Raw genomic sequence first — 15,022 nt, 5'->3', positions numbered from 1 at the left:
AGGTTGATTTGGATAGCTTTTTGCCCGATTAAATTTTCATTTGAAAAGGCGGTTTGGTTTTATATTTTCCTCTAATTAAGGTGAGATCTGTAGGATGTACATGTCATTTTCAAAACATTCAACTATTACTGTGTGTTTTAATGAAGTTGCCAGAAAATATCTTGGTGGACACTAAACAATTTGGGTACTGGAGATACAAAGAGGACGGTAAAAACACATCATCTGATAAATGTAGTTTTCAAAACTTAAAGTTGAAGTCAACTGAATATAGGCTAGGTGCAGATTTTGACTGCCTACCAAATAGGTAAATTGGGTGACTAGTAACTTTATTCAAACCGCCATCTTTTACACATTTTGTCACATTAAAATAACATTTGTGACATTTGTCGTGATTTTATGAGAAAGACCAACACAACTTACAGCATAACTGTGAAGTGGAAAGAACAAGATTCAAGTCTTTTTTATTTATTTATTTATTTATTTATTTAAAATCTGCAAAGTGCGGCATGCGTTTTTATTCAGGCATGGAGCACATATCCCAGGAGCACTATTTAATTCATCATCTGAAAAAAGAAAGTGTCAGATCTTGTTTTTCCATGTTGATCCTGAAAGCAACGAACAAAGAAGCAGCTGATCAGTTTAAGAGTTTTACTGAAATTTCTAGGAAGGCTCCGATCACTGACTGTGGTGAGCACCGACAACAAGCAGGAGAGTTTGATAGTTTGAGCATAGGCTGACGTACGGAGAATGCGGATATGGGAGTCCAAGGGCGGTGGGACTCCCATATCCGCATTCTCCCATATCTGCTGATTGCAGCAAAAGTTGGTTCTACAAAGAAATGACTCAGATTGATTAAATACAAAAACGTACCACATTCTTCAGATTATTGTTTGTAAAATGCAGACGACTCTCCCTGTAGCTCTACGCTTCTCCAGGAGTGAATGCTGCTTGTCTGGATTTTGAAGTAATCAACTGGTTCCCTTATATAGGACATTATTGACCAATCTGTATAATACGATTGATTTTGACTTTGTAAAGTGCCTCGAGATGACATGTTTCATGAATTGGTGCTATATAAATAAAATTGAATTGAACTGAATTGAATTAAAACATTGGGAAAACGTGTATCACTTTAAGATGTGTTGCTGTGTGACAACATATGATTATCAATACTTTTGGAAAGAACTCAGGCTCGTTAGTTGTTAAAGACAACTACTCTTTTACCTATGAGGTCACAAGGCCAGTGCACCCGTAACACCCTTTCCACCGCTTTTTCAGTTTTCTTTTTTGTTTGGATTGTGAGTCCAACAAGCCCAGCATGTCTGGAAGAGGCTCCTTGATCTTTTATTTTTAGTCGTGAACCCAAAGGGTAACCTCAGCGCTCAGCTACGTCCCAGGGGGCTGCCCCCATCTCACCACGCCACCACAGACGGTTTGGATCAGACTCATCTCTGGAGGGGAATGAAAAGGCTTTGACCAATTAATGGCTGAGATGCTCCTCTTGAAGAGCAACCACACTCGGCGCAAACCGCCACCCCACCCAAAAAGTGTGGCATGCCAGAGCGTGGCGTCTTTGCCCACTAAGTACATCTGTGCTGCTGACATAAAAAAAGGTTTTAAACCGTGCTCTCATCTTGTGACGCAGCGTTATGTAACAAACGGTCTGGAGGCTCTGAGGAGCATCGTCAGCAGTTGGCATCCCTACAGGTTGTTTCGCTGTCATCTGTTCAGGGTGCTGCAAGATGACATGTGGAGGTGGACACAGAGACAGCAAGCCTGGTGTGATCCAGTAAAAGCCACACTTCTCCCTTTTCTGTGCTCAAATGTTGCTTTAATCAAACTCTACGGCGGATCTTTAGTTTGGCGATTGTCTTTCAAATGAACAACACTGCAGAGTTTTCTACAGAATCTATCAGTTTGGTTAATACGCATGGATGTTAAAAACTGAGGTTTTTGCCAAAAGGCCTTGCCAAAGAAAAAAAATAACAATATTTGGAAAAACTGCCATGTTTTTAAAAAAAAAAAAATCCTTATAAACAGCATCTCTTTTTAAAAGGCAGGTGTCATTTAAATCGAGCATCAGTGTTTCTTTGCAAAGTTTTTGTCAACCTCTTCCACTGTTGGAGGACTTCAAAATGTGTTTAAAAGTGCCGACAAAAGTAGAGTTCACGCTGTCAGATTGGATGGAGAGCGTCAGAGAAACAATAATTTAAAATATTTTAGAAGGTTTATTAATAAACTTCCTGCCTCGGGACTATAGATGAAAATTAGCAACTGTAATCTGGCTCATTTAAAGTCTGTACAGAAGTATGTGATGGTTCATTAATGTACTGAATAAATAAATTACTAAATCAAATAAATCAAATGTTGTACAATGTTTATTAATACTTAGATTTATATTAATACAAGTATTACAAGGTATACTTTATTTATATATATATAAATATATATATATATATAGAGATAGAGATAGAGATAGAGAGAGAGAGAGAGAGAGAGAGAGAGATAGATAGATAGATAGATAGATAGATAGATAGATAGATAGATAGATAGATAGATAGACAGACAGACAGACAGACAGACAGACAGACAGACAGACAGACAGATAGATAGATAGATAGATAGATAGATAGATAGATAGATAGATAGATAGATAGATAGAGATACATTAGAAATATACAATTAAGCCCTATGTTTTTCATACACCTGTACAATTTAGATTTAAGATTAATTTCAGCCAATCAAGAAGTTTGTTTCTAACATGAATTTAGACAAGCATCTCTGAAAAGTTAGTAAAACAATACAAAAAGTGTATATTTTAGAAGAAAATATCTGTTTTATTTACATTTTATTAAAGAATGGAAAAAAGTCCCCCCCTTGCCATTCCCCCCAGTCTTCAGCTTCCACTACAGAGTCAAGTTTAAGTCACAACTCCAGCCGGGTCACTCCAAAATGTCAATACATCCATTCAGAGAAAACATGTTGTTGAAATTAAAAGAGTATTCACACCTACATTTCCCCGGTGCATGAATGGGCTGAACTAAATGTGAGTCCATTTAGTTGGAGCACAGGACTCAGTTTACACTGCTGTGGGTAGGTACCAGTTATCTTTTGATTTTTACGTGTCAAAATGCATCAGAAGTCAGACAGAGTAAGAGAATTGAAGTTGTCCACCACAACCATTTTCTGTGATTTCTTGATTTCTAAACATAACATCTCTTTGTGAGTCTGCAAAGGCAGCAGAATGATTCTAAGTGAAAAAAAATGTTAGTAAAGGTGAAGAGTGAGGATGTGCTATAAGACTGAGTGTGAGGCAAACAGGATCATTTCATCTCTGAATAATATAAAATGTTATGCGGCTAAATATAGAGGGAAAAATCATTACCCAAAAACAGTTTTCTGATGACTCACAGGGTTTACTTCCAGTGCAAATGAGCTCCACTTTATCCATAACAGGCTTCTTGCTGCATGTCATTCTTTGATTATTCATGTGTATTGAGACTTGTCGCCTGGTTTAAACTGTGGTCGTGTTATGGTTTATAAATTTATCTTGGGCCCAGGTCCATTATTGCAGTACCTACCGGCAGGATTCTCTAAGCAGAGGCAGATGGTGACTAAGCTCTGCTCCGGTGACAACCTGATTCTGCAGGTCTTGGAGCACGTTAAACTCTCATTATACGTAATTTTAATGCTAAGTAACTTTTTAAACCCTTTGATGATTATTCATGAAACTTTACGAGTTGCGGAGCAACATAACAAACACATGTAAAATGAAACTACATTATAATTTGTCTCCAAAAGACTTAAGCTTCCATTTTCATACAAAGAAAATTCTATTAATATGACATACCAAAGCACTTTTTCATGAAGCTTTTAAGGTAAGTTAACTGAAGGTGTTCTCTACTACAGCAAGTAATCTGTTACAGTCATCAAGATGAAATTATATAAAAGACAAAATAGATGTCTCAATGTCTGAATATGCTTTTTCTCAATTCAGCTGGAAAGTGCAGAAACCATGTAAATATGTTGTGAAAGCGTTAACAATATGGACACAAGGATAAACATGTTGAACAACTCATTACTAAGACAAAAGAGCGCTTTGTTGTATTCTTTCTGAGATTAATAACTTTGCTCCAAATGGCAGCGAGTACGGGGAAAGGTATACTGGTCCAAGAATAGAGCTTTGTGGTATCCCAACAGGTCAGCAAAAGTGGAGATAAAAAATGGTCATGACAATGAAAACCCAACAAATAAAAACAGCAAGACAGAAACACAGATTCAACATAATGCACAAGTATTGTTTAACCACCAAGCAAAGAAATACTGGAAAACCTGAGCTTCTAAATTTGTTGTATATATTTTATCACAGCAAAATCTTACAAATGTAGATGTTTGACGCAAACTGTACCCACTGAGCCACAAAATATAAGTGTGTTGTTTTACTTCAGTTCAAGCGGCTTAATTTAATATATAATATTCATATAATCTCCCCAAACATATAAGGGTTGGTTTGACCCTAACGGTTTTATTTCTCACAGATCCATAACTGTTGTGCAAAGCAGCCATCATCGTTCCACCCTCCGTTCAGTTCAGTCTGCACCAACTCTCCACAGTCCTGATCTCCGCCGTGGCTGTTGGGCTGCCCAGTTCCCCAGTATCTGACAGAAAGCGGCAAAAACAGAAAAGATTTACCAAAACTACATCGTGACACAAAGAGAAATAAAAAATGATAGTTTGCTGGATAGACCCGGTGCAATTAAAGAGCCGATTCAAAGAACCTCTATCAGAATCTCCACACTTTATCAAACAAACTCAGACATAATAAAGGTATAGGTGATTATTTATTATGTATGTTTCAGACAGACAAAAAAATAATAATTAGGTTTTGAAGTTGCAGGATTCTCTTAACGATTCAGCATTGCAAGAAGCAGTGGTTGTTCATTGAATGCAAGTTTGATTATTAAATGCTACATAATTTGGAGGAGTCCATACATTATATCTTCAGTAAAACTTAGAATGGACTGATGAACTGGGTCTTTAATTTAGGTAATAAGAGCTTTTCGGCCATGATGAAGAAGCATCTTATCTTAAAGCTCTCAATTTACTGGCCATTAGTCCCTAATCCCAAACCATAAACATGAGACATGTCTTGTGACCAAGTGAACAAGGCTACTATATCTAGTTGGTTGGTGATTGTGATTGGTGTGCTGTGGTTCTAAGCCTTGATGTAGATTAAATCTATCAGTCATGAAATATCTTGGCATTATTTTTTATTTTTTAATTTTGAGATAGTTATTGTTGAAGGTTATACTTACGTTGTGGTGACTGGGGTCCCATCCACCCACGTCCAAACTCCCTCTGTAAGACTGTCCGTGAGACCAATCCAGGCGTTTTGCTCTTTGCCCAGCATCCCGTTAGCAAACTTCTGTTTAGCACATAAAAAGAAGCTCAACTTAAAAAGTGCCAGGTTCTTCATCAAGTTAAGGGTCCTCGTCTACTTTTTGTCTTTGTTTTTTAAATCTCGGCTCAGGTTCTACGATAAATGATCTCTTTAGGTTTCAGCATTGACTACAGTGTTGTATGATGAGACTAGACACGTTTTTACACTGAATTTTTTTAAAATCATGAAAATAAACATGAAACAGTTTCAGTGCATTTTGGCATTGGAGCCAACTTAAACCAAAACAAGCATTAAAACTTCACTACAATATATTATGATCAAACCTGGAGTTAATATTTCTTGACTGATTACAGATTTTTTAAAAACACAGTTAGGGGAAACTTTGTGAGTTACAAAGGATGCAAAAGGATCCTGGTGAAAAAAGTATTTCTAATACAGATTTTCCTAATTTTTATTTATTTTTTATTCTCACCTGTTCTTCATCACTATTTATAATCAACAGATCCGCCCCCTCAGCGATGCAGGCTCTTCTGCTTTCAGTCCAGTTCTTCTTTGCCGTTGAAACAAAATAACACTTTGCTTCAAAGACTCTCCAGTGAGTTGGACAGAGCAACTCTAAAAATAGGGAACATTTGTTTAATAAAGTGACTTATGCCAGAACAGGTGTTTCAGGTATAAAAGAGCCATTTGCGACTTCTGTCAATTCATCCACACCCACACAGAACAACTAACTCCCCTTTGACCACCGGACTCCACCTAAGATCTGTGAGGAGGATGTGAGTTGGCTCTCTTTGCATGCGAACACCAGGAAAGTTTCACTAAGTCTCTGGAGCTCTGTGACGATTATCCTGGTCCCCAAGAAACACACTTCCACAGGATTAAACGACTACAGACCTGTCGCCCTGACATCTGCAGCCACAGAATCCTTTGAGCGACGGGTGTTCAAGCATCTGAAGGTCATCCCAGGCCTCTGCCTCGACCCCATGCAGTTTGCATGTTGGGCAAACAGATCAGCGGATGATTGCGGTGAGCTTGTTTTTGGACTTGACTTTTGCCTTCAACACTATCAACCGTTAACATTTTCCACCAGAGGATCACCCAACTCACAGTGCCAACCTCTGCCTCATCTATAAAACAAAGTGTAATAAACATTCAGGTCTGCAGAAAGGACTATCAGGGCTGACGTTCCCTCCATCCATGACTTGCAGAGGTCTAGTGTCAGGAAAAGAGCATCTCTGCAGACCCCGCACATCCTGGACATAATCTGTTTAGACTTTGACCTTTGGGTCGGTGCTACAAAGCGTGAGCTTCCCTCCGTAGACTTTAGTCAGTCTGCTAAAGACAATGAACACCTAACAGCCATAGTCGTCAGCTAGGATACTTTGAAATATATAATATTCATATTTGCACGATTCAAACTTATTTATTTGGTCTACATACATACATACATACATACATACATACATACATACATACATACATACATACATACATACATACATTCACAGCTAAGTACACGTTTGTTTGTTTTTAAATTTAATGTCTGTATGTTGAGCGAATGTAAAGTCCGTTTGTGAGCACAAACTTGGCCAACAAAGCTAATTCTGACACAGAACAAGTATTCTGTGTATTCTGAAATAATTGTGTATTCTGGAGCATGTAACAAAAGTAATTTCCCCCTGGGATCATTAAAGTATGTCTGAATCTGAATCTGAATCTGAGAACAAGCTTGTGCTTTGAAACGTTTAAAATGCTTACCGTTTCGTTTTTCAGTCATCTTGTCGATGGTCTTGAACATGTCTGTGGAGTTGGTCATATTTTTGCATCTTGCCTGTAAATCCTTGTTTTCCTTTCTCAGGTCATTAAAGCTCGCTTGCAATAACTCTTTGTTTTTCCAAAGTAAACTGTAGTTTGTCTCAGTTTGAATTTTGCTTTTGTTCAGCGTTTCGAGGCTTTCCTGGAGCTGAGCCGTCTCCCTCCTCAGTAAAGAGCAGTTGCTTTCTGATCGAGCTCTCTCTGCATCAGGGGAACGTTGTGTTTGTAGTCTGGCCACCAGCTTGTCTCTTTCGGCTGTCAGGGATTTGTAACTTTGCTGTAACTGCTGGTTGTGTTCAGTCAGGTTCCTAAGGAGGACCTCTAACCGTTGCTTCTCTACAGATAAGGCAACATTTTGACTCCGCAATCGGCTGTCTTCCCCATTCAGGATGTCCTTTCGATTCTGATTCAGAGCATTGTGGTTGGCACGTGGTGCATCCGTTGATGAAAGACGGTTCATCTTGTCTGTGAAATAAAAACAACGATATATCAATAAGTTGATGAAGTGTTTTGAATAATTTTAGTCCAATAATATCACACTAAAATAATACCAAATGCAGCTGTGGCAAAAGTGTTGTGAATGCAACCGGATGCACACAAACTGTCAAAATGTGACTCCCCATAAGAGTGATTAACTGAATGTTAAAGTCAGGCAATGCATCAGCTAATTTAACAGCTCGAGCATCCGCTGCATTCATTAGCACCCCTGGTAAAGATGTCAGAAAAGCCTTTTTGAATAAATTAACCTTTTCTTACAGTAGGATATTTTTAAACAAGCCTTTAATTTGAATACAGGTGTGATTTACCCCTAATAATATCTTCGAAATACATTTGATGCCAGAAATTAAGCCTTTTATATCTCGATGTAACAAATGTAAGCATGCAGAGTTTGTCTTCTACTGGGACCTAATCTGAAAACGCGTGACTTATGCTGAATGTTTCAACAGCAAGTATTCCAGGTGGGTCTGTTGTGAAATAAAGGGCGAGGAAATAGAAAGGCACCTCTTTCCCACTGATAAGTAAGGAGGAGGCTCTGTGATGCTATGGGCCTGTTTCTCTTCCAAAGACCCATGGAACCGTGTTAGTGTTCATGACTTTATGAACTTTTTATGGCACCAGGACAGCTTAAATTTAAATCCAGTAGCCTTTGCACGAAAATTTAAATGGGCAGGATGATGACCCAAAATATACGGCAGCCCAACACAGAATTGGTTGACCGAACCCCAATTAACCTTCAGTCATCGCCATCTCAGAATGCTGAACTTTATAACGTTATCGGAGCAAATTAATGTCAGCACTGGTTATTTTGTGAGAAAGAAAAGGGAATATTGTATCCTCACTAAACTGCTGCTAACTCAGTTTTATCAGTTTTTATCAGTTTTTATCACTTATAGAGTCAGATTTGGGCCGTTGTTCAGTTGACTTTGTGTCTGTGTTGTAAATTAGCCCAGCTCAAATCAGACAGCAACACGCTGCAGTCATGAATGGGCAGCAAATGTATTCTAGCTGGTCCTAAATCAGTTACCGTCTTGAAATGCAAATAAAACGATTGCAACATCATCCAGTGCTCCTTCGTTAATCGTGTTACCTAACAAAAATGACACAAGAGCAGAAAAATAGCAACGAATAATTTGGTACTCCACCGAGCTCAGTGTCAACCCACAAACACACTTAAGGTTTTAACTTATTAATGGAAAGCTGTAAAAGACCCAAAGGCTCAGTGGCAGGCTGTGAGATTTGCTCTGAACACAGGAGCAGTGCGTAAGTAGGTCAACATGCCACAGCTTCTGCTGGAAAGACTGTTTTCTTGTTATATGATCAACCATGTGTTTAATAATATCATTTAATAATATCTTGGCAGGTATAATTAGCTCCAAAAACAATCAAACCAAATTGACTGATGCAGAAAATCCCTCAGCAAGCAGTGAATGCACAGATCTGTATAATCCAGATGAAAAGGGGAAAATGTTTAGCCAAATAAGAAAAAAAAAATCCTTTCATCTAATAAAGATCCAGCAGACAGCTGTTTATTATTTTTTGATTACTGACAGCTGTGCCAGATTCTCATGAGGCTGTTTATAGTTTTTTTTTTTTTTTTTTTAAACGGGAGACATTTAGATAATAGCCGATGTTTGCCTGGAGTCACGTCAGTTCAGGAGGTTTATCCTGCAGCCTATCTCCAGTCGGTTTGTTCATTAAATCAAAATAAAAAAAACATTTTCATGCTCCCTAAACTTTTCACATTTTTATTCATATTACAACTGCGATATAATTTATGAGGATTTTATGCGTTCAGCCAACACAAAGTACAGCATATTTTTGAAGTAGAGGCTAATGAATGGAAAAAGATTGAGAAGTGTGTTCATCATCCCTGAATCAATGCTTTGCATAGCTGAGTTTATTAGACACCAACATTTGTAAAGAACTACATTTTTACCCACTGTTGAGACAGAGTCAGTTTCTCAAACCTGGTCCCACATTGTCAAATGTTTTCAGGCTCGCACTATGACTGGACCATTCCAACACATAAATAAACTTTGATCTAAAGCTTGCTATTGTAACACTGGTTGCATGTTCAGGTGTTTTCTGTTTTCTGTCCCAAGTCTTCTGCACCATTTCTCTTCCAGGGTTGCTTTGCATCAAACTCCCCCCTTCTCATCAACGAAGCTGCTGCCACGATGTTTTAGCGTGGAAAAAGATAAAATGTTCTATTTCCCTCACACTTTTGCATCTAGGGCAAAAACTTTACTTTTGATCTCATCTGATCAGAAGACCTTGTTCCACCTCTTTGCTGTGCTGCCTGCCTCTTGTAGATTTCTTTCCACAATCACTTGCTTCTAGCCACTCTACCACTTATCTTAACAGATTCTTCCGCCTGAGCTGTGAACCTCTGCAGCTCCCCTTGAATTTCCATCGACCTCTTGGCTGCAGTTCTGGTTAATCCTTGCGTGGCCTCTCAGTTTAGCGTTCTTTTGTCTTGATGATGCTCAACAATGTCCTCTAACAGAACTGCTGAATCAAAACTGACTCTCTTTACTAAAGAGGTCGTTCCTGAAGGCAAATGGTGGCATCAGACTCATGGCGGGGCGTTGTTTTAAAGGCACAACAGACTTTAGTATTTTTTTTTTTGTAAAAGAATTTGAAAAAAACACCAAAAACCATTTCCTTTCAACTTCACAATTATGCGCCACTTTGTGCTGGTTTATGACAGAAAATAGCCATAACATAAAATGTAAATATTGGCTGTGGTGTGACACAGTGTATTTATCACTGTTGGAGGGCAACATTGCTGAGAAAGTTGCCACCGAGGTGTTTTACTTTCAGCTGCACGTTCCTCACAAAGCATTAAAGAACGGTTATTAAAAGGTTTTTGTGCCAAAAAAGACGTACTCACAGTAGACAACCTGTCCAATATTTCCAGCCAAAAGGAGAGTGCATAGGAACCCGAGACAAATGGCCACACAGCTGTGCCGATGCTTTCGTTCCTGAATGTTCCCTAAATTAAAAACAGATAAATATATGCTTTTCTAACCTTTTTTTTTGGAATCAATACCAAACAGGTGCTGGTTAAACATGTTTTACTAATTTGTAAGATTTAGGAAAATTACATTTGTTATTTTTTTTTTAAAATAGACATTTGTGCATCAAAGCTTTAGTTAAATTTCTGTTCCTTCTGCGAACTGGTAGCTGCAGAAATATACAGCTGCTTATCCGTAAAATGTGCAATTTAAAGAAAATGTGAGATGGCTCGTATTTCTATAATAAAACTGCATGTTTCAAATTGAGCTGAAATGTAAAAAAACAAACTGCAGTTACATAACTCATGCCTTTAACTCACATCGTAAGTTCAGCTGTATGAAATTAAAGCGATTGGACATCCTTTCTGTGTCTTGACACAACGCATGTTTACTGTGTTCATTCACTTCAATCAGATTAAAACCATTATGTACAAATATACATGTTATGCCTTAAAGGAGGTGAAGTAAGAGTTGGAATTTTGAGTTTTTATTCTCCAGATACTGCACCTTGACCCATGAGGTTGTCCATGCTGTCATCAATCTCCATGTCTTCCATGATTATCTTGCAGGTTTTAGCTGTTCAACAGAAATTCAACAGAAATGATCATCTAAAACTTTCCGAGGAAACTTAATTTGCTGTTTTTTGATCAGTTTAATTTCTCTTAGTTGCATACAGGGGAATTTCCAGTTATGCTGAGCATAATCATGTAAATCAAACACAATTACTATAATATTTACTATTTGTAATAGTCCAAACCACTCCTTTTTTTTGTTTTTAGAATATCAACAACCAAATGCTTTAATTACCTCTATAACCTTGGTATAAATAATATACTCCAAGTCCATAATGTAATGTATTTTGAATAAATATGATTGCTGTTAACCAAATTTAATAAACCCACAAAACAAAACCTCCTAATCAATATTAATTAAAATGACAATTCAAAAAAATGTCCTCTCACCTTACAAATTTGTTCAGTAAAGCTGTAGTCAAATATGCCTCCACCAAGTTGAATCAGCATAAAAAACTGGATGCACTTAATTTTCTGCTGTTTCTTTTAAGGGGCAAAAATGGGAAGTTCCAAATGCTCCTGTCCGAATATTTGAGTCTGACACTGATTGGCGCAGAAAAACCTTTCTAGGTGATATTTAAAGGTTATTTGTTCACACAGAAACTTCTTTCTGGGTTTAATTAGTTCACAGTAATATTTTTGTGTGATTTACTCTTGTTTGAACTTCTCTAATTGTTCAGAAATTTGTCTCCTTCAGTTTCCATTCCTAATTCTCACACTTTAACTTCCTCAAAAGCTCCAACAGATAACCATTTATCAGCACATCTAACTGCAAGACTCAAACTCAGCAAGAGAGTTCTCAGGACCTTTAATCACACCTTTGCTTTCACTGAGGCCGTAAACATTTTTAGTCTGCCCTTACTGTGTTTTTTGCTGCGTCTTACAGATTTTCCTCCAGGATCTACCCAGAGGTGAAAATAAGCCGGTACGTTCCAGTATGTGCTGTTACGTTTCATGTCCTTCCGCCCTTTACAAAATGTCCCAAATAAAATCAATAGGAGATTTGGTCGTTGTGTTTCTTGCTTTTTTTGTTCAATCTTAACAACATAGAACGAGCGGTGCTTTGGTGGGTTGCTGCATCGCCTTACACTTTATTCAGGTGAGCATATTTCAGTCACAGGTAATTTAGGTGCATACTTTTAAGGGACATTTTGAAATATTTGTAACATTGGGGGCATGGCAAATGTATCTATACAGCACATTTCAGAACAAAGACAATGCAAAGTGCTTTACATGATTAAATCATGGGAAAATAAAAACAGAGCAAAAGCAAGTTGGACTAAAATGTAGAAAAAATTAAACAAAATAAAACATGGGAAAATGGAAACTAAAAGTAAATATTAAAAACAGTGAGACTACAAACTTGAACTAATGATGTTTCAGTAAACCAGTTTAACTAGAACAGTCAAAGGCAATAAACAAATGTGTTTTTAATCTTGATTTAAAGGAACTCAGGCTTTCAGCATTTTACAGTTTTCTGGAAGTTTGTTCCAGATAATTGGAGCATAGGAACTAAATGCTGCTTCTCCATGTCTGGTTCTGGTTCTGGTTTTACAGAGCAGGCTGGAGCCAGAAGACCTGAGTGGTCTGGAGGGTTGATACACTGATAACAAGTCTGTGATGTATTTAGGTGCTAAGCCTTTCAGGGATTTATAGACTAACAGAAGGATTTTAAAGTCTATTCTCTGAGATACATGGAGCCAGTGTAAGGACTTTAGAACTGGGGTGATGTTCTCTACTTTCTTAGTCTTAGTGAGGACGCGGGCAGCAGCGTTCTGGATCATCTGCAGCTGTCTGATCGACTTTTTAGGCAGACCTGTGAAAACACCGCTGCAGTAATCAATTTTACTAAATAGAAACGCAGGGATTAGTTTTTCAAGATCATTGTTCCAGACATCAGTCCTTTAATCCTGGAATTGTTCTTCGGGTGATAGAAAGCCAACTTTGTAACTGTCTTTAGATGCTTTTGGAGGTTCAGGTCTGAGTCCATCACTTCACCCAGATTTCGGGCCTGATCAGTGGTTTCTAGCTGAAGCAACTGAAGCTGTGATCTCTCCTCTATTGGTCCAGAAATTATTACTATAGTTTTGTTTTCATTCAACTGAAGAAGATTTTAGCACATCCGTGCATGGATTTATTCCAAGCATTAACTCAGAGCCTGAATGGGTTCTACATCTACATCTCCATGTCACCAAGTGACATAGTGACGTAAAGCTGTGTGTCGTCTGCATAGTTATGGTATCTCATGTTGTTTTTTATGACCTGAGCTAGAGGGAGAATGTAGATATTGAATAGGAGGGGACCCAAGATGTACCCTTGGAGAACCCTGCATGTGATTTTTGTCACATGTGGGGTACCTGCTGCCAATGCTGAGCAAGCTCTGCTCTGGTGGGGACACTCTGGAGTAGGTTTTGAACCTTGTTGAACACTCTTGTACACCCTGAAGACTTAATTTGTGATGCTAAAACTGTCACCTTGAAATTCTTGATCGTCTGTAAAAAATGTTCCTTCACCTGCTGTACTCATTTTCTCTCTTCTTTTGTTTGGAGGCCACTGGAAGGAGATTGAATTCAATCGACCCCACCACTCTTTTATAACAACCAGTCTGCTTGAGCGATTCAGGCTGAACTCCAGTCAGGTGGCCATTTGGGACAAAAATACACTAAGTTAGGTATTTCTTATAGATGAACCTGTTTAAGCTGATAAAGCTCTTTCCAAGGAATTATACCGGCAGAGTGTTTTAAATGGGGAAAGACAGAGAACAAAACAGGGAATGAAAATATAATTGCTGTTGTTTAAAATCACACGTCAGCAGTTTTGTGATGCTCAAAAACAAGGGAGATTGGATGGGCTCAATCGTTGACATTGTATTACAACTCGTGGACATCCTCCGGAGACTTTTAGAAACTTACTTAGAAGTTTCTGCTACATTCAAATAAAAAAGCAGCTGCTACTAGCGCAGAGAAACTGGTAATAGTAGAGGCAGAATGAGACTGACTGAAGCTGAGAATAGAATAGACAAGACGTCAAAGTTTGATGAGAACAAAGTCGACAGGCTGACATACGCGCTCGTGTCTAACACGAGTCTTCTCTGCAGCAACTGCTGCGAGTCGTGAACAAAAACACCTTCGCAAACTTTATTTGATTTAAACTGTCAAAAGGGTTTCTTTAAATTCCACCCTCAAAGCGCCATTATTTGACAGAATATTTGAAAAGTAAAGATTTATTTCTGAAAACTATCTGCTGATTTATTGGAAAAGGTCAGCGCCTGCGACGCAGTTTCTTTCCCTATTAATAACACCTTCTTATTCCTGAACCTCATATGTAAGGTTGATGGCGTTACCGCCGTGACATTCGCGTCAGGAGCAGCAGGATGGGATTAAAGAGACGCAACCAGAGAAAATGTGGCAACTGTCAGCTGTCAGTGAGAGAAGTGTTGTTTGTTTCTCTGATGTGAGCCAGGAGGAGTTGTAGCAGCTGATGTTTTGATTCTCTTCACTGCTGAATTAGACACTGCAGAGAAAAGACAGGCTTTCAGGCTGAGTGCAAGGCTCCAGTGCATCGATCCTTCCCTCCACGTGAAGCACTTACTGTCATCTCTTTAGTGTTTTAGAAGAACTGAGTGTTGAGTGTTTCTGTTTTAGCGTTTCTTTAATCTCCTGCTATTGTGATGATGGTTATCAGCTCTACTGCTTTTGCTTCATGTTTTCTAAGTT

The 15,022-nt window shown here is 38.3% G+C and overlaps 1 protein-coding gene across 1 annotated transcript; it reads right to left on the bottom strand.

Moving 5' to 3' along the window:
- Positions 1–4,019: 4,019 nt before the first annotated feature.
- LOC105937720 (C-type lectin domain family 4 member M) lies at positions 4,020–10,742 on the bottom strand. The gene is made up of 5 exons (XM_012879202.3): positions 10,611–10,742; positions 7,160–7,681; positions 5,874–6,016; positions 5,316–5,425; positions 4,020–4,658 (listed from the first exon to the last, which is right to left on the bottom strand). The coding sequence occupies exons 2-5, from the start codon at positions 7,674–7,676 to the stop codon at positions 4,526–4,528; spliced, it is 903 nt and encodes a 300-aa protein (XP_012734656.3). The 5' UTR covers positions 7,677–7,681; positions 10,611–10,742; the 3' UTR covers positions 4,020–4,525.
- Positions 10,743–15,022: the final 4,280 nt, after the last annotated feature.

The sequence above is a fragment of the Fundulus heteroclitus genome, chromosome 23 (genome assembly GCF_011125445.2).
Source record: "Fundulus heteroclitus isolate FHET01 chromosome 23, MU-UCD_Fhet_4.1, whole genome shotgun sequence".
In the NCBI taxonomy this organism is placed as follows: domain Eukaryota; kingdom Metazoa; phylum Chordata; class Actinopteri; order Cyprinodontiformes; family Fundulidae; genus Fundulus; species Fundulus heteroclitus.
Note: the sequence above shows the minus strand (reverse complement) of the source record. Positions and strands in the feature narration are given on the sequence as shown.